Below are 19,394 nucleotides of genomic sequence, written 5' to 3'. Positions count from 1 at the left end.
GCTTCCAGCCTCTATAGCTTTCAGAAAAGCACAGACAGATTCCATTAGACGTGGGGCAGAGACATTCATATGGCAGAATCACAGAGGCAGAGGTCAGAAGCAGCTCCAGTATGCCTCTCTCTAGGCGAGTGAGCAGATCTCTGGCTGCCCTGGCTCCATCAGTGTGCCATGGGACATGAAAGTGGCTGTCAGAACTGGCTCCCTGGCTCCCATTTTGGTTTGCTTTATGTGACTAGATCAGCTCAATACTGCCTCACGATCAAACCTTGGTCATATAAGAATTGTTTATTTGGTTTATTAGACAGAGGAAAACTACATTTATAGCTGGTACGTTTGCAAGATACTGAGCTGGTCATATTATTTCATGTCCAACTTTGTAGTTCTCTCTAGGAAACATATCTTAATTGTATAAATACAGGTATTAGGCTAAGAGAGATAATGTAATCAAACCGCTCTAATAACCCTTCCAGTAAATTCTCTATTACTAGTCACTCACTGAAATATGAACCCATCTCTATTTGCCCTAAAGGTCATACCCCTTTTTTCCATAAGGCTGTGGGAAACTCAGGACAGGAAAAGGAGGATGGATTTTTATCATCAATCGGTCAGGGTGAAGTTCAGACGAAACTCTATTCTGTGCTGGCTAAGGGTGTCACTCGGTGGGCCTCTTGCCTCCATGTTAAGCTCTATTCTGAGAACCTGGAGCCTCTATTTGTCCAGTACATAGTCCCTGCCTATCAGGGCCAGCGTGATGGATCACGCAGATGGGCAAGCTATGAAGTGCTGCAATGAGGAAGTTCCCTGAGGCCAGGGCATCCCCTTTAGGTGACCTCATTCCAACCATGGGCTAGCATTGCAAGCAGTCAACTCATGCTAGGTTTAAAGACCTACTACAAAACCAATAATGCCGCATCTCACTAACATTTTATATTGGTTACATATTGAAATGACAGTATTTAAGATACGTTGCTTCAAAATTTTTTATAAACATTAATTTCATCTGTTCCAGTTTACTCCTTGTATGTGGTTATCAGACATTTTAAAATTTACACATTGGATCATATAATGTTTCCACTGGACGCGCTGATCCAGAGCAATTAAAACATGGGACGATGCTCTGCGGTTCACTGACCCAAGAACATTGATCCTATGACCGCCACAGGAAAGCACACAAGAAATACTTAATGTCATTTGAAAAAAGCTTGTTTCCATTTTCAGAAAGAGAGAGAGAGAGAGAGAGAGAGAGAGAGAGAGAGAGAGAGAGAGAGGAAGCAAGCAAGCAAGAAAGAAAGAAAGAGAAAGGAAGAAAGAAGGAAAGAGAGAAAGGAAGAAAAGGAAAGAGAGAAAGGAAGAAAGAGAGAAAGGAAGAAAGAAAGAAAGAAAGAAAGAAAGAAAGAAAGAAAGAAAGAAAGAAAGAGAGAAAGGAAGGAAGGAAGGAAGGAAGGAAAGAAGAAAGACAGAGATGCTGAATGTGCAATAGTTTCTTTCCCTACACACATCATTTAAATGGCTACCATTGAGAAGACTGAGTGACCTCCAGCTTTGGTACAGTATCATCTGACACAGCTGTAAAACTCCAAGCTCAGCCCTAATGAAAGGTCCTTCCAGTCTTACCCCACCTACATTAGGGGATTTTGTCCTCAGTGTGGCAGTGATAGGGCTGTGGTCCAGTGGGAAGTAGTTAGAATGTTGGGCTTACTGTTGATCACATTTGCAGGGTTCTCTACAGAAGAGTCTTCTCCTTCCTGATTATTAAAAAGGGGCCCTCAGAGCCTTGCAAGCTTTGTGAGTTCCCTGACCTCCTCAATGATGTGAGCTCTTTCATTGCTTCTCTCTTCCCTCTAGGAAGGAGAGCTTCAATGTAGAAAAAATTGTGATTCCCAAGAAGAAATTAAGGAAAATCTGGAGCTAGTTTGTTTCTCAACAAGAGAGTTGTTTATACTAGAGGGATCTTAATCCTGGAATATTTCTCTGAAATCTGTGTCACCAGGTGATGTCCTACCATTGTGGTGTCATTGTCTGTGAGATCCTAAGAGAAGCTGGTGGCACACTGTTGACCATCCAGAACTGTTCAACATCAAAGACCATGTATTTTCTTTGTAAGTTTAAAGAATTTTATTACAGCAATGGAAAATGGATTAAGACATCAGTGTCAGTTGTTACCACTCATAAGAGGCTAAGAGATTTTGTCATAGTGGGATCAAGGTGAATCAGGTCATATGATTGCTCCAAAAGGCTAAAGCAGCAGTCCAGGCAAAGGTACAACTCTATGCTTGCTCACATGTTTCTAGGGTACCATGTGATCTTCAGTTCTGGGGTCATTGTAAGAAGGACTTTGACCAACTATTGCTGTTTCAGAAACAGTTGCAAGAACAATAGAGATTGAGATTCATAATATATAAGGCTTGATTTAAGAATCTGGAGGATGTTCCACTCAAAGGCAAAATACATACATACATACATACATGCATACATACATACATACATACACACACATACATACATACATACGCATACATACATACATGCATACACACATACATATACATACATACACACACACACACACACACACACACACAGTTAGCTATGATGAGTACTTTCCAAACATCCAAAAGCTGTCCTTCCTAAGGGAAGAGAGATTTATTCTATGTTCCAATGGTGAGAGTTCCAGGGAGGTCTTGGGTATAACTGGACCCTATTTAAGGTTCAGAGGGATACTTTAGGAGGATTGCCTGACAAGGTAGTGAGCTGTCCATCAGCAGGTATCATCAATCAGAGGCAGCCACCCTTGGGTGGCTGTTTAAGGAAGCCTCCCTTTGGGCAAGAGGTTGGGTCAAATACTCTCTGTGATACCTTCACTGCCATGGCCACAAGGAGCTCCCTCTGATCTGCTTGTCTCTGGCACCTTTGTTGACTTTCTGTTTCTTCTACAAATGGCCGTAGGGTTCTTAAATACAGAACTATTTCTGTAATAATTGATAGTTTGACTTAATGGAAAGTAGAAGGGAGGGCCATTTGAAAACAAAGGCTATTTTGTTGCTTAGAAGGGCACACAGTAACCTGTTCAGAGGGGGAGGGACAGGAATGTGGTTGTCTGTGTTAGACCCGTAAATGCTTAGCCAGTGGACAGGCACCATTTGTTCTTGGCTCTAGTTGAAAATGCAAGCACAATAGCTAACAAGCCTTTGTTCTTCAACGGACCATTGTTTCTCCTGTTTGCATAGGTTTGGGGTATCTACACGGATTCAAGAAAATTCCCACTTTAACATTTTTTTTTTTTGAGAGCAAGTTTTCAGATTCCTAATTGAAGTAACTTGGTGAGTTGTTTATGTCAAATTCTGTCCAGGGATTTGACTTCAGAAAGCCATTTTCTGCAGGAAAATATTTTTCATGCATATGTCGTGTTGTCCCTAGAGAAGAAGGTAGCTAAGCCTCTGCTGGAGTGGGCTGCCTAGTTATTTCTAGCTTCCGGTTTCTGCCGTTGAGTAGTAATTATGTATCTGTCTCACCGTGAACTACCTCAGACATCCCAACATTCATTTCAGAAACCCCCACCTAGGGCTCTGAGACACAAAATAGAAATGGGCAGATCCAGGAGGAAGAGGACAGGAATGGGTGTCACAGAACCCTATCTTGGTCAGTGTCCTAAGGCCAGTATCCTTGCTCTGTCTGAGAATGACCGAGGGGACATGGTGTAGTCTGAGGATTCAGAGCATGACTTCTGGGGGCTACAGACCTTTGCTGCTCAATTGCAGCATCCAGAGCTTGAAGAAACAACTGCTGTGGCTCTGCAGGTCCTACAGGGCTGGCTAGTTAGGCCAGGGAGGCAGGGTGGCAGCTATGGAGCAGCCATGCCCCGGACCCCAAAACCCATCTAACTGATGCTCCACTGCTGGACTGTCCCTACATCTGTGTAGCCCCGTGCAGGGGTGAACCTGAACCTTTGGCTCAGGACAGCCTCAGCCTAGAGACTGATATAGGTTTATTCCCAGGTCTGCATTCTAGGGTGAGGGAACAGCCGGCTCTGAAGTGAAGCCCATAGCCCCTCCTCTTCTTCCTGCTTCTGTACCAGCTCTTCTTTACCTCAGCAAGCTCATCTACCTGCTCTGGGTGGAGCTACTCTGAAGCCTTCCTGATCTCTGGTCTGCCACGTGGCCCTGCGCTCCAGGACGCGGCGATGCAGTAAGTCTCCCAACTTTCATGAGCATGGGAGTCTATCTGCAGCTGCAGCTTGTAAGCTATCAGATTTCAGAGCTGGACTTTTGGAGACCGTGAACCAGAAGGTCTATGTGGGGCCCAGGATCTAGAGTCTAGATATTTTGGACACAAAAGTGTGTGGGCCATGTTTGAAAAAAAAAAATACTAGCTTCAAGAAAAGAATTGGGAGACTGAGAGAGACAGAACTGGATTACTTCTGTGTAACTGTTTGATTAATCACTATTTTTGAGCCTTCTGTTTAAGTGTCTATAAAATCCTCACCACTTTTAGAATCAAGTAAATAACGTATATAATATATTTGGCTAAGTATAATAAATAAAGTTTTAGGATTCCCCTTCTTTTCCTTCAATATCAGGCAACTGGAAAAAGAGAATTTCAATTCCTCCCAGCCCCGAGTACCAGGTACCTTGCCAGCAGTAGGTAACTTCCCAAAGGTTCCAGAAGATTCTAATGGAGACTACATATTCTCCAGTGCTACATGTTTGTTCAGACCACCCAAATTCTTCAGTAGTGACATATAAAGAAACTACCAGAAAGTCATGCTTTAGTCACCTGTTGCCATTTTTATTTGCAATAAACTACAGTGCCAGGACACATACACAGAAACAGTGCATTATAGAACAAGTCCCCAGCATCCTACCCTCTCTTCTGGAGGGAAACAAGAAAGACTCCCATGGCCAAAATAAGGCAGATGCAAGTGTGCAGAGACCCAGCCTGCCCTCAGAGCGTGTGAGAACTGCCAAGGACACCTGCGTAAGATCCAATGTGCTCAGTTTTCAGGGCTTGGTGAGGCTGGAGGAGGGAGCTTAGAAGAGATGCTCTCTTCCAGAGAGGGCGATCCTGGAGGAAGATATGCACCTAAACTAAGAATGCTGAAAGCAAATTTCATCTGTATGCTAGTCATCAAAGACCCACATCTCTCAGGCGTCAGGTAACAGTAAGGAAAAGGTGATGCTTGGTCTTGGGAACCCTGTGGTATGGGGGGAGGGGCAGCTGGTGTTTAATGAATGGAGTGTGTACTGGAAATCTTTCCTCATGATGTATGAACAGCTATACTGGTGCTGAGTTAGGTCCACGAGGCACAGGCCAGGAATCCACCCTTGATCTCCAGTTATCACTATGTAGGTTGAGTCAAATGGGAGACTCCTCATGCTTATCGACTGTGGCAGACAGAATATTCTGAAGTCTTCTCTCACACACTTCATCTGTTTGCTTTTTTTATGGCTCACAAAAAAAAAACAGTAGACTAGTAGACCTTCGCGAGCAAACCATCGTACCCGCCATACACTGCACCTGCGGTCAGCCCCTGCAGTCAGCCCCCGCGGTCAGCCTCCGCGGTCAGCCCCCGCGGTCAGCCCCTGCCGCACCCCCAGTCCCAGCAAAAGCAAGTGGAGGATGGCTGCTGTTCTTCCATTTTAATCATTGAGAAACAGTCTGTTGCCCCACAGAAGTGAGCCGACGCTCTTCAGTCAGCCTTCCCAGACGTTCTCTCAGGGGCTGACACACTTCCAGGTTAGCTATGTCTCAGTGGAAGGGGAGGTGCTGTCTGTGTATCTCAGTAGCCCGTCCCCTCCCCAAGTGTGGTTTTATATTCTTTACAAGATGGAATAATAACTGTGTTTTTATGTGAATGTGTGAATCTTCAAACATGATGTTCTATTATTTTTATCTCTTCAAAATAATAATAATATTTCCAACTTCCCTATAACTAGTTCTTTAAACATTTTCTGTTTGTTTCAAAAATAAGAACATGGTTTTTTTCCAGACAGATTTCTAGTTCTTCTCAGGATTTTGCATCTTTTTCTTTAGTGCCATTGGTCCATATAATACCCCAATTGAATGTCATCTGAGAGTACTGTTTGCTCTCCTCTTTCCAGATCGACCAGAAAGGTTTTGAATATAGCAGACTTTTGGTTTCAGGCAAAAGTTTCTCTTGGTGGGTGATAACAGTGAAGTCTTGTTAATTTTTATCTGGAGAGTAACTGGATTTATTCATCTGAAAAACAATGAAGTTCATTTGTATATACAGTGTCTCGAGTCTTCTAGCACTGTGGATGACCTTTGCAGTCTGTAGTTCTTAAGAAAGACCCCATGATGATATGTGCTTATGTGTTTGGCTTTATGATGTCACAACACCTACAACCTGAAGAGATTTCAGGCCCTGCATATGGCTGTGGCAGAATATTAGCATTATTAAGCCTCGATGATAGGCCCAGCCCCACGCTTATACACTGCACTCGTGGCTAAAGTGTATTTGAACATTTTCATAGAGCGTGAAATGATTCTCTAATGTTCTAATTCCAAGAAGTGTGATCAACCTGTGGGGCCTTTAGGAGGCAGAGAGGGGTAGGTGGAGGGGAATTGCCTAAGTCTCCTTTTTGATTTGAGGTTTAGGGGTAGGTTTTCTCTGTGTGGCCCTGGCTGTCCTGGAACTCGCACTGTAGACCAGGCTGGTCTTGAACTCAGAGATCTCTGCCCCTGCCCCTCCCCCTGCCCCTGCCAAGTGCTGGGATTAAAGGTATGTGCCACCATTGTCTGGCCTTTGCCTAACCACCGCCCTCCAAAAAACAAAAACAGAACATCATTACCATCACTTTACCTTGTACAAGGTGCCAAGAGGATGTGCTGATCCACAGGCCCGTGGCTCGCCGTTGTCTGTGTTAACACTTCCTGAATTGAGTTCTAATGTTCCATCTCCTTTACCTCAGGGATACCGAGGAGAGCAAAATACTGGGGAAACTGTCTTTGTTTTGTTTTCTTGAGACAAAAACCTCACCATGCAACCCAGGATGGCCTTGAACGTGTGTTCCTCCTGCCCTGCCTAGTAAGGCAGGATGATGGGCATGTGCCACAAAGCTGAGCTGCTTGTCTTTTCCTCAAGATCATGCAGTTTTATGGCTTCCAATTGCTACATCTCTATCTATCTATCTATCTATCTATCCATCCATCTATCTATCTATCATCTATCTACCTATCTATCTTCCATCTATCATTTATCTATCACCTATCAGTCTATCTATTTATCTATCATATATATCTATCATCTATTATTTTCTTTCAAAAAGGAAATAAAAAAGAGGGGAAAAACCAAGTTCAGTCCTTATTTAAAAGTGCTTCTGTGTAGTTCTACAACAGAAAACACAGACTTTAAGGACTTTTATTGCTCCTTACTTATATGGTGGAGTTGTACAATTCCTTTCTCTTCTGCCATCAAAGGTAAAAAGAAGTTCCCCGTTTAATTATCCCTCACCTTGTAATTCTTCCTAAAATCCCATTTCAGAAATAATTTTGTGTTATGCAAAGGAAAAAGCTCAGTCTCTCCCCATCATCTAAATTATGATTTATCCAATAGATTTTTTGGTGAAATCTTCCCCCCCCTTTTTTTTTAAAAAGATTTTATGTAGTTTATTTATATGAGTACACTGTAGCTGTCTTTAGTTATACCAGAAGAGGGCATTGGACCCCATTACAGATGGTTGTGAGCCACCATGTGGTTGTTGGGAATTGAACTCAGGACCTCTGGAAGAACAGTCAGTGTTCTTAACCATTGAACCATATCTCCAGCCCCTCCAATAGATTTTTCAAATGACACTTTGATTCTCTGTTCTTTCAATTATTCATCTCCAGAATTTGGCCTTGTTTCCCCTGTCTTCGTCTTTACCTTGGTCTCTGCATCTTTTATACTGATGTTTGGTGTGACATGAGCACTCTGATCTGGTTGAGTTCTTTACCATTCTTGGCTGTTTCTTTTCCTGGATTAGAGGTGCCCACAGGTCCCTAGGGGGAAGGACCTGAGAGGGTGGAGGAGGAAGAGAAGGTGTGTGTGGGCTCTCCTGCCCAGACTATCCTATGCCCACACACTCCAGATCTACAGAAGAGGGAGAAGAGAGAGTCACGTGTTCATTTCAGAAAGGAAGGATGCCACACACGGGGCTGATGTTGGGTAGTGAGTGACCATCTCAGAAGAGCCCTGAGGAGCTCTTAGTGGTGCAGTCAGCAGAGAAATGGGTTTGAGGGTAGCTTCCAAGGAATCTGTGTCCTGGATTTATTACTACTGTGACATTTGCTACTCCTTAGTTTCTTCATTGCCAAGAGACGGACTAACTTTGTAAGGTCCTCAGGAAGTTCAAAAGGAATAGACCTTGGATTAAATAGAAAAGGTGGTCATTTTTTAATGACAATTTCATGAATACCTAGACACTTCTGTCGGCCTGCCCTCTCTCCATCCCTTCCTCCCTAGTTTCAGGACTTGTAAGTCCTTTCCTCCAGTTTTGGAGACATTACCTGGTGTGACTGTCTGAAAAGTCTAGTTCTTTCTCTCTTCACATCAAATCTTTATTTTAGTCTACTGCTCTCCTCCTGCTTTGTAAGTTTACCTCTGAGTTGTCTTTGCCCTCTATCACTTCCAATTCGATCGTTAAGAAGGAGATCACAAGTATTTATTCCCTACTGCACAAGCTGAATTTCATATTTTCTGAATCACGAAGCTGCCCTCCGTGTGACCCAGAAAGCCCTTTGATGATCCATATTTAGCTGTATCCATCACTCAACAGATGTCTGGGTAAAGGCCCCATGAGCTCCCTCTACATCCTGTGGTTTCAAGTTCCTGAGCTGCTGGTTAGAAAGTTTTCATCCCCTTGCCCCCCTACTCACTCCAGAACCAAAGGACAAATACCCACATTAGCTGGTCACTTATTCATTGAAAACTATTCACTCGTTACCTACAGCAAGCTTGGTGCTGAACGAGTTTCTCTTTGCTTTCAGATTTTGTCCCTTGACACACTCATGTACTCTACATTCTGATGATTCTTCCAGAATTACAACTCTCATTTCATCCATAGCTCCTAGCTGTAGTCTTCTTGAACTTCCTTGAGACTTGTGGTCATACCAGCAAGCAGTATGACTTGCTTTTGAACTTGTATAGTTCAGAACAAAACAGGTTCATCAAGGCTCTGTCTAAGGGACTCTGGTTAGCAGACAAGGCTGCAGGGCTCTGTTGTCCTGTACAAGATATGAGGAATGAGGTCGAAGATATGAGGAAGGAGGTCGAAGCCATAGTAAAATACCCAGTAAGTTAAATAGGTAATTTCCCCAATACCCTTGGCTTTCTGGATCCCTTTCTCCTTTAGAGATGCCCACGAGGAAAGATATTTCTCTGCTCTCTGAGCACTTTGAATCTTCCCATTAGATATCTTGGCATCTGAAAGTCAGCCTGCCATTCCATTTCTGTGGAACACAGATGGCTCAGCGTACACCTACCACTAGTGAGGATCACATCCAGAGCCTCTTCTCAGAGGCTCCCTTAACAACTCCAGCATTATCTCCCCATGGTAGCTGGTCACTATCGACAGTGACACTTGAACCTAAAAAGACTCTGATGTTCTTTACTCACAGAGCAGAACAAAAGTGTATTAGGCAGGTCCGGGGTCCCACTCTGGTAGAACCTGAAAACACTGAGAATTAAGGGGTGACTTCCAGTTAGCTAGCAAGGCTGACGTTTGGAGGATTTAGCTGTCCATGGAGATTGTTAGGTTTAAAGGTGAAATAAGTCAGCAGCACGTGATTACCTGTCTATACAAATATTGACTAGCTAGGATGTCTTTCAACACCATGTTACTTGACTCAGAACACTAGTGAAACACTTCGGGAAGAATGATGGGGCACAGAAACCTGTTGGGAAGCAGAGGTTTTGATGGAGACAGATATATGTCAACTTTTTGCTCTGCTATGCGTAGGATGAAGAATTTTTCCTTCCTACACACTCTCTAGTCTGTGAAGTAAGTCCGATGTCTACATTCTAGACTACTTTGAGGATTAAAAGGAACATCAATGAAGACTGTGATGTAGTTCCAGGCAGCAAGTGAGTAGGACACAAATAGGAATTTCCTTTTCTATAAAATTACCCTTTCTCTTCCCCCTCTGTACAGAGTATGGAAATGTGTACTCCAATCTGGTGGGCCATCAAGCAAAACTAAAAATCAAACAAACAAACAAACAAACACCCAGCAAGATGGCCTGGGAGGCGGGAGGATAGGGGAGTCTGCCATGTAAACCCCATAATATGAGTTCGATCCCTAGATCCCAAGGTGGAGGTAGAGAATGGACTCCTGATAGCACCATGTGATTTGTCACTTACCAAATAAGAACAGAATAGCAGCTTCTCCTGTTATTACAGTCTGACATGGGTCTTACCAGGATACTTTCAAACTACTAAATTGGGTCCAATGAGAATATGACAGGAACTCTTCATTAGTCCTGTCTGTCTGTCTGTCTGTCCGTCTGCCTGTTTTTCTCTGGTTTGTTTTTTGAAACAGTGTCTCACTGTGTAGCTTTGGCTGGGCTTGAACTTAGAGTTCTGCTGTGTCTGTGTGTACCTACCACACCTGGCAGTCTCCTTTGGCCTCATGCTATAGTCCACTCCAGTGGACTATCAGAGCTGCTAGGGACTGTTCACATCCTCACCAGCTGTCCTCAAGTTGGGACATCAGTTAGACTGGTTTGTCATGTGTAAGTCTGGTCTGACTGGTTAGTGCCCATTGATCTAGAAATATCTCTTGGGATCATTTTTCATTCTTTTAGAAAATAAGAGATTTCAAGAAATGTTTATCAGAAGGGCTTAATAGATCTACTGCCTTTTCCCCCCTTGTCTTCGCCTCATACTCCCTTCTCGACCCTACCTAGAGCTGATTTAACATTGCTGCCTACCAAGTAGCTCCAGCAGCTTTTATGGGGAAGGTAAAGGTCTTATAGCTTGCTTCTCACTCAACCAGGGCCAGGGTTCTTTCTTTAAGAACAGGTAGATGTTCACTGCCCCCCGAGGCAGCCCTTTCTGCCATAGTTTCCTCTCTCTACAGCTAGTCTTTAGAGGTGCTTTTGTTCTCTGAGCTACACAGATGCTGGCAACTATTGTGTCTCCATCTTTAAATCTCCTTTCTAGTCCTTTCCACACTTGAGAGACAGAGTGCAGATCCTTGATTCTTGCTTAAAGATGTGTAGATCATAATAGGAAAGACAGACACTAACATAAAGGAAACAAGGGATTCTTACTTGGTACCCTGTCCTCTCAAATCTTCAGGAGACTGAGCCAGGATTATTATTTGAGCCAGGTTCAAGGCCAGCCTTGGCAACATGGAAAGACTCACCTTGTGCACGCCCTCCATGTCGAAAAGCAGAAACTGTTTATAAACAAACAAATGTGCAAAGAAAACCATTTTAAAGATAGAGCTTCTTTTCCTAGAAAAGCATTTTTGGGGATATTAATTCAGAGAGTGGTTACTTCCATGTTCACTTGAGAACAATAAAAACTGGTTTCTTAGGGGGACAGAAAACTCCATGGCTTATTGTTTGCTTGTTTATTTATATATATTTAGTATATATAATATGAATATATTTTTATATTATATATTTATAAAATATATATTTATATATAAATATAATATATAAAATAATATTTAAAATATTACTTGAATGAGAATGCCCCCCCGCCCGGCTCACACGTTTGGATACTCAGTCCGCAGTTGACAGAACTGTTTGGAAAGAATTAGGAGGTGTGGTCTTTTTGGAGGAAGTGTGTCACTTGGGTTGGGCTTTGAGGTTTCAACAGCCCACCCCAACCCCAATCTGTGTGTCTGTGCATCTGTCTGTCTCAATCTTTCTGCTTCCAACTTGCAGATCAGATGTAAGCTCTCAGCTACCGCTCCAATACTATATCTGCTTCTTGCCATGTTCCTGCCATTGGCTTACAGACTTCCCTTCTGAAAGTGTAAGCAAACCCTTAGTGAAATGCTCTCTTCTGTAACTTGCCTTCAGGATGTCTCTTCACAGGACTAGGAAAGTAACCAAGACAAATGTTTTGCCTGCATGAGTACCACATTCACAATTAGTGCCCTCAGGGACAGCAGAGGGAGCGGGATCCTCTAGAACCCGGGATATAGATAACCGTGAGCTGCTGGAAACTGAACTGGATTGTAGCAAGTGTTTGTAACTGCCGAGTCATCTCTCTGCCCTCCATATCCCCCCTTGTAGTTTCTCTAAGCCTCTCCATGTAGTTCTTAGAAGGCATCTAGTGTTTGAATAGAGAACTTTTTTTTTATTTCATGGAATATTAAAATAATTATTACTATTGTGTATATTTGTGTGACGTGTGTGCGCATGCATGCCATAATGTTCACATGGGGGGGTCAGGGGTCCACCCCACCCATCCAGCCTTCTTTTCTTCCCTTTAGGTGGGTTCCAGAGCTCTAACTGGGGGACCAGGCTTGCACAGCATGTGGTTTTATTCTCCTCAGCCCTTTCATACAACATTTTAGGAATACTAGTGTTTTGTGAGTAATATTCTAGAAAGTTACAGTTTCAGATAGGGTGTAAAGTCTTAGACTAGATATGTGAGATCATTTTAATTTTAACTAAACTCTCAGAGCTATGTTCTCACTGAGTTCTGTTGGAGCCTAGAGCTAGTAACTGAGTGTGATTGTATGCTTTCCCTCCTCAGAGGGCTGGCAGGCTCCTTCCCTTCCTGTTCCGAGTCTCCCTTCATTTAATGTTGACATCAGACACCCACCTGCTTCAGAATGTTGCGATGTAAGCCTCTGACATAGGGAAGCTGGGAGTCTAGATCCTGCTTATCCTTAGGACTCAGTATTTTTGTGGATCCTGATTGTGGTAGTATTAAGGAAGGCACAGTTGAGCTGGGACAGAAGGTAACTGAGAGTTTTGGCTAAGAGAAGAGGGGGCTAGAGATGGGGAAAGTTGATGTAATTATTTTTGGCAGGAGTTGGAACCAAAGCAGCAGGGGAGAGTAAGTTTTAAGACTCTCTGGCAAAGCAACTTTCTAATCTGTCACTGAGTATGTGTAAAAAAGTGATTAGTAGGTCTCTATATTTATCATGATTACTCACAGATCTGTAATTTACATAATATATACAGCACATTAAGTACTATGTCACCTTATATAATGTGCATATGTATAGTATATATACATATATATGCATGTTATATAACGACAGTCTGGATGCTCTGTAAGGCTCTGCCAAGTATTTCCTAATTTATTTGGCAATTTAATGTATTTTTTCCCCATCTGTAGAATGAACTCTCTTGAGAGGAGTTGGTCTGTGACCCGAATATAATCATCCTACAAATTCTGTCTCCATTCTCAACTCACCGGGGAAATCCCATGAAAACCACAGCACACAGAGCCACAGTTCCTAACCCATCAGCCCAGCGACAAGGCGCAGCAAAGGTTTCCGGTTTCATTGTTTTTATTGCTAGTGGGGTGGAAGCATGAAAGCAGGTGAGAACATGTCTGCAGCGTAGAAAGAATCTGAGCAGGATAAGACAGATGGGACCAGGCTCTCCCTTGACCATGTAGCTTTAAGAAGCTACTAAACACCAGTAAGCTCCATTCTCCTCTGTAGGGTGTAGATAATACCTTGTCGTCTAACCTTAGAGCTTGGCATGGGGGTCACTTGGATGATGTGCTACACAATAGGAAACCACAGCCATGGTGTTTAAAAGATGATTTGTAAGGTAAGATTAAACAACAACACAAGATTTACTAAGATTAGCAAATCAGAAGTGCAATGCCATGAAGTTTTATACTCTGTGCCTCTGAAAAGGACTGGGCTGTGTCTCTGAAATAACATTTAACTTCTGCAGGGCCCCATCAAGAGACTTGTGAGTCTCTGGGAATTCATTTCACCTACTTATGGTACTGTCTCAACATCTGTAACCTCGGGAGATCAGAGCTGAAGCATTTCTGTAAATTTTTTGGCATCAATGACCTTGAAGTTGAGCCTGCCTCAGTTTCTGAATCAAGTGGCTTCCAAGGTAGTACTTGCTGTCACTTGGGAGCTGGTTGGTCACATCTCCGAGCATCCCCCCAGGATGCTCTTCATGTGGCCTGGGGTTTCCCTTGCTCAGTAGAAGCACGTCTGTGGAGCAGGAGGGTTCCAAGTCTCAGCCCTGGATTCTAGATGAGTGCTTCCTTCAGAAGTGGGCTCAATTTGTACAGACTCTTCATATTCCCTCCCTAGTCTGTGGCAAGATTAGAGGCATCTCAGTGGAGTGATACCAACTGGGCCCAGATTTCCTCTTGAGAAATTTGAGACAGAAATGAAGGTCCAGGTGAGCCAGGGGGCTGAGGCCAAGGTTGCTTTCTACCAATGATGCTGTGTAGAGTTGTCTTCCGGAGAGGAGGAAGACGCTGACTGAAGTCCACTGAGCATGACCAAGACTGTTCTGTCCTCGTTGGGAACATCTTACAGAAGTCACATATGTAGCCAGGAATGTATCCAAGGCAAGAAGATCTGGTGACCATGATGAGGTGACATGATAGTTCAATCAGTTGGTCTGGTGCCTTCAACATCAGGACAACTTCTCTCCACATAGGACAAGCCATGAAAAACTTGGAAATTAGCCTAATTCTCTACCTCCCATTTTCTTGTGTGGGCTAGCTCCATCCACACACATGCTATATGATGGTTCTCCCTGGAAATCTGGATCCACAATATCAATTCTCATCAATCCTCAGTGATGAGAAATAACCCTCTTCCCAGATGCTGGTTGTCTATTAGTGACCTTCTTAGTAACATTTACAGTCTAACCTCCTTAGCCAAGATATAATGGAGAAGTCTTTTAACTTTTCCACAACTCAGTTTCCTTATCAACCAATGGGGGGAGTGAGGCTTGAATGACATGTGTTTCATGGTTGCTCCCTGGATGTAGATATTTCTCGTAAACCTTGAAACCAGCCAGAGAAATGAGTCTCTAAAGCAAATGACAGTGGGAGAGTAAGGGCCTTCTTTTTTTCTTTCTCACACTCTGTTTCCACACGATGTTTACTTCTAATCAGGAAAAGTCCGGCAGTAAATAAATATTTATATATTATATACAAACATATAGCTACATGTACATATAGAAGACCATCAGAAGGCCCTTCTGCCACACTGTAAAAGTGGGATGTGCAAAGAAATAGGGAATCCCCTGACAGACTGTCTCCTGGTTTTCCCAGCAAAGCCCCCTACCCACTCCTCACCCCACTGTCTCTCCTACCAGGGCTTGGGATTCAAAGAGACACACTTTGGCTTGTATGGTAGCGAGGAGTGGGGAATACTGGGAGTGGGTTTTTCTTTTCTTTTTACACAATATTATAACATCGACTTGAAAAATAAAGTCCACTTTCTCAGCTCTCCCGCCCGAGTATTCATAGGAACTATGAAAATAAATACCACATCTAAAGCATGCTGCCCGGGCAGCCTTGTTTGCTCTCTAAGCAAAACAGCCACCATGAGATGCTTCAGGAAGTGAACAAGTACCCACGGACAGCAGAGGGAACCAAGAATGGAAATGGCTTTCCACAGATTCTTGGCTTTCCTCTGCTAGTTAAGGGAGGAGCCGCTGCTTAAGGACAGCAAAGAAACCATCCTGTGCTCGCTGAGCCCTGCCAAGGATTTTGCTTGGAGAGCTGTAGACTGTTTTGTTTTTGTACAGAAGGACTTTTGTGCAAGTTTTCTGGGTTGGAGCTCTTTCCCTTGACCACATCCGATCTCGCTGTAGGCAGGAAACCTACAGCCTGGAGCCTTACAGGAGCGTGGTGCAGAAAAAGGGAGATTTCTCCTTCAGGCTCAAAGTCTACCCAAAGCCTGTGGGAATGTGGAAGTTGCTGTTAAGAGCCAACCCATCTTTGTGGGCCCCGAGTCCATTCGGATACTTCATGGGTATTGGCTCTGTTAAGAGTGGATCCATTTTCAAAATAGGTAGACTGCATGGCAGGATTAGACTTTCTTCTGGAAGGTGGCTTTGCTTCCTCTGGTCACAGCTGTGCGTGCGTGCGTGCGTGTGCGTGCGTGTGCGTGCGTGTGCGTGCGTGTGCGTGTGCGTGTGCGTGCGCGTGCGCGTGTGCGTGTGCGTGTGCGTGTGTGTGTGTGTGTGTAGATTCTTCTTTTCTTTCTCGGTAGAGCTGGTGTTTGTTTAGTCTTTTGAACGGCTTTTCCTCCTCAGAGAAAATAAGCTGTTCTTCTGGGGAGGCCCCATCATCATAGGTGCCTGGTTTTTGTGAGTGATTTTAATCTGAAAGAGGAAACAGAGATCAATTAATGGTGACACACAGTCCAGTAACTTAGGGCAGAGTGAGTTGCAGAGTAGAAAGAAGGCCAGTTTGGGCTCAAAGGAGCCCCACGCAGAAGGACAACTGTCCTTGAACAGTTTCAAAATTGGCAACTTGACCCTGACTGGGCCTGGAGTTTGGCACTGCTGGAAGCAAGGGGCGGAAACACCGGGGAGAGACAGGTGTGAGCTTCCCACGTGGCAATCGGCTCGCACCTGTCTTGTGTCCTTGCTATTCATAGACTGTCAGAATGTCACAGCCAGAGGAAACCTCAGGAACCTTCCCGTTCACCACTCTGTAGGATGGATAAGGAAGAGGAGCCCAGAGCTCCGTCAGGGACTTATCTTAGTCAAAGGTCACATGGTGGGGTGGGGACATAGCTCACCATGCTCTGAGCCCTGATTCCAGTCCAGGCAGCAGACATATGTCAGCCAGCTGACCTGGAGGGTTAAGTTTAACCTCTGGTCAAGAACTCTCATTTGGGTAGGCCCCATATGAGCCCCTTAAGGTTATCCCCTCTTCTCAGACTCTTTAAGTCAACCTGACTTTCTTAGATAAGTTTTTATTACACATATATTTTTAAGTTTAAGGTTTTTGAATTTATCCTGTAAACATTTCATTAATTATATACATGGTTTCGCTGGGCAGTGGTGGCGCACACCTTTAATCTCAGCACTTGGGAGGCAGAGGCAGGCGAATTTCTGAGTTCGAGGCCAGCCTGGTCTACAGAGTGAGTTCCAGGACAGGCAGGACTACACAGAGAAACCCTGTCTCGAAAAACAAAACAAAACAAAAAAATTATATACATGGTTTCAAAATGCTTAATCCCTACTTGAATGTGGCCTGGTGACACTCCCACACTAATAATTCACACTATCATTCCGTCAACATTTATTAAGTATGATAGATTTCAGAGTGGGTGGTTGTCAGGAGAACAGGAAGTACTTAGGATTCAAAGACTTGGGTATGGGGCCGTGTACTTCTGTTTCCTTGGTTCAGAACTGTGGACAAATAATTCATCATTCAGAGAACAGTGCTTGTCAGACTTCAAAGTGAGGGTAACATTGATACTATTTCTTTACACAGAGATCACGTGACAGACTGTCAATGAAACCCCACTGTAAACTGTAACAGGGAAGGAAACAGCTAGGTTTATACTGGAGAGAAAAAAGCAGATGCCAAAGGAAACAGAACCTGGAAGTCTGTCTCCCTAAGAACCTAATCTTTATGGGTTTTGCCATACTATTGAAAGGGACCTCATGACCAGAGACAAAAAGAAGAATTACTGAAGAAAAAACCCATCATCTATTATAAATTAATGAGGATTAGCCACAGGGGCCAAAAAAATGTAAGAAGCAAGGAAGGCCTGAAGAGGACTGGGAGGCTCCTTATGGTCTAATGGTGAGGACGAGGAGAAAGAGAAGGCATGGAGCAGAGGAACAGTGTATGAACAGGCTGAACTGGGAGCACAGGACGAGGGATGAGGGATGGACAGTTGGCTGATACAGGGCTTTCAAAGGGAGAGAGGAGACTGGGTTTCTGGGAGGCTGAAGAACAAGAGGAGAAAAGAGATGAGGGTGATTATTAACAGCTGTCAGCAGAGCAGGCTGGAGCAGGGATGTCTCGCTACGAGGGCTCTCCTGTAAGTCAGGCTCACAGTTTTAAGGAAGTGAAAGACCCTGAACTATCGAGCTAAGCTGAATGGAGCTGAAATGACTGTCCCATTGGCTTTCAGCCGGGAGTCAGTGAAGAGAATGATCAAGAATCCATCAAACCTCTTTCCGTGTTGTGTGCCATATTGCTGCTGTTATGTTTGCCCTAGCATAGATGGAGTGAGCCATAGATGGGGACTCTAACTGTACCGCTCCATGGCCTGGCAATCGGCATGCTAAAATGATAGATTTGTGACACGGACTTTGGGACACGTCTCTCACTCCTGAACTCACACTCTGGTTTGAGGAAGACTTTGGCCTCCTCACTTTGGTATCCCTGAACCAATCAGATGCTTGCCAGGAATGTGCTGGGGAAGAGGAACCAGCCCAGAGAAAAAAAGCATTTTCCTGGCATTCGATATGGCCATGTTTGGGGAAGTGGGAAGCAGCTGTGTGCATGGCTATATTACGATAGAAGGGCCTGGTCTCTGTCCTTTTTCCTTCTCTGCCTCTAACTGAACTAAGAACTTGTCTGTTAGCACCTCCAAAGCTAACAAAGTGAAACTCAAATCTGTTTTCAACTTTTTGTTTGTTTGTTTGTTTGTTTGTTTTTTAAAGACAGGCTCACTGTGTAGCTCTGACTGGCCTAGAACCCTCTTATGTAGCCAAGGTTGGCCTTAAATTCATGGTGATCCTCCTTCATCCTGAGAGCAGGTATCTCTGTAATTTTAACAAATGTGCCAATAGGGTGGGTGTTTGGAATGTCTCTTTTACATGATAATTTGGTCATGTTTGAGGATTTTATTACTACAGGTATCTGAGAGACATATGAAACCATACCCTCATTTTGAGTCGAAAAGATATCAGACTTTTATCCCTAAGTTAGGAGGGTATATGGTTAAAGTAATCAAGAGTCCACTGAGGAGACAGTTTGATGTAGTGAGACCCACTTTTTCAACTTAACTACATTTCTGTAGTTAAAGCTCAAACTCACTTGGTAACGGGGATAGAAATTTGATCTCTGTGATTCACAACAAGACAGACAGACAGATGGGCTCCAGTGTGAAGTGTTCTGTTCTATCACACAGAGAATTGATCCAGTATTCCTGTGTCATACTTTGAAGTTCACGAGACTACTACAGCTTGTGATTTCTCCTTTAATAGAGCAAAATTCTAAGTCTCACTTATGTTAGAGATTAGCTTTACAGCTCTGGTTTCTGAAAAGTCATCAAATTTATGACTTCAAAAGAAACAATGAACCTTGGGAGTCCATACTGGATATTTCCATCTGAGAGCAAATGGAGTGTGAACCCACCCTAAATCACATGATAGGTGCCCCAGGCCTGTCTTGGTCAGCTGGAACAGAGAGCAGAAGGGCACACACCCAAAAGGTCTGAAATGATCTCTGTGACGTTTGA

The 19,394-nt window shown here is 43.7% G+C and overlaps 1 protein-coding gene across 2 annotated transcripts in view; it reads right to left on the bottom strand.

The window, feature by feature from the left end:
• Window positions 1-16,138: 16,138 nt before the first annotated feature.
• Window positions 16,139-19,394, bottom strand: part of Dgkg (diacylglycerol kinase gamma) — a 148,553-nt gene continuing 145,297 nt past the window's right edge. For both annotated transcript variants that reach the window (XM_028779685.1, XM_028779686.1), the window contains one exon: window positions 16,139-16,287. In XM_028779685.1, the coding sequence (XP_028635518.1) occupies window positions 16,189-16,287 (99 nt within the window). In that variant the 3' untranslated portion in view covers window positions 16,139-16,188. The remainder of the gene's footprint in view (window positions 16,288-19,394) is intronic.

Source organism: Grammomys surdaster, unplaced genomic scaffold (assembly GCF_004785775.1).
Source record: "Grammomys surdaster isolate TR1022 unplaced genomic scaffold, NIH_TR_1.0 361, whole genome shotgun sequence".
Taxonomy (NCBI): Eukaryota; Metazoa; Chordata; class Mammalia; order Rodentia; family Muridae; genus Grammomys; species Grammomys surdaster.
This window is presented reverse-complemented; position numbering and strand designations above follow the sequence as displayed.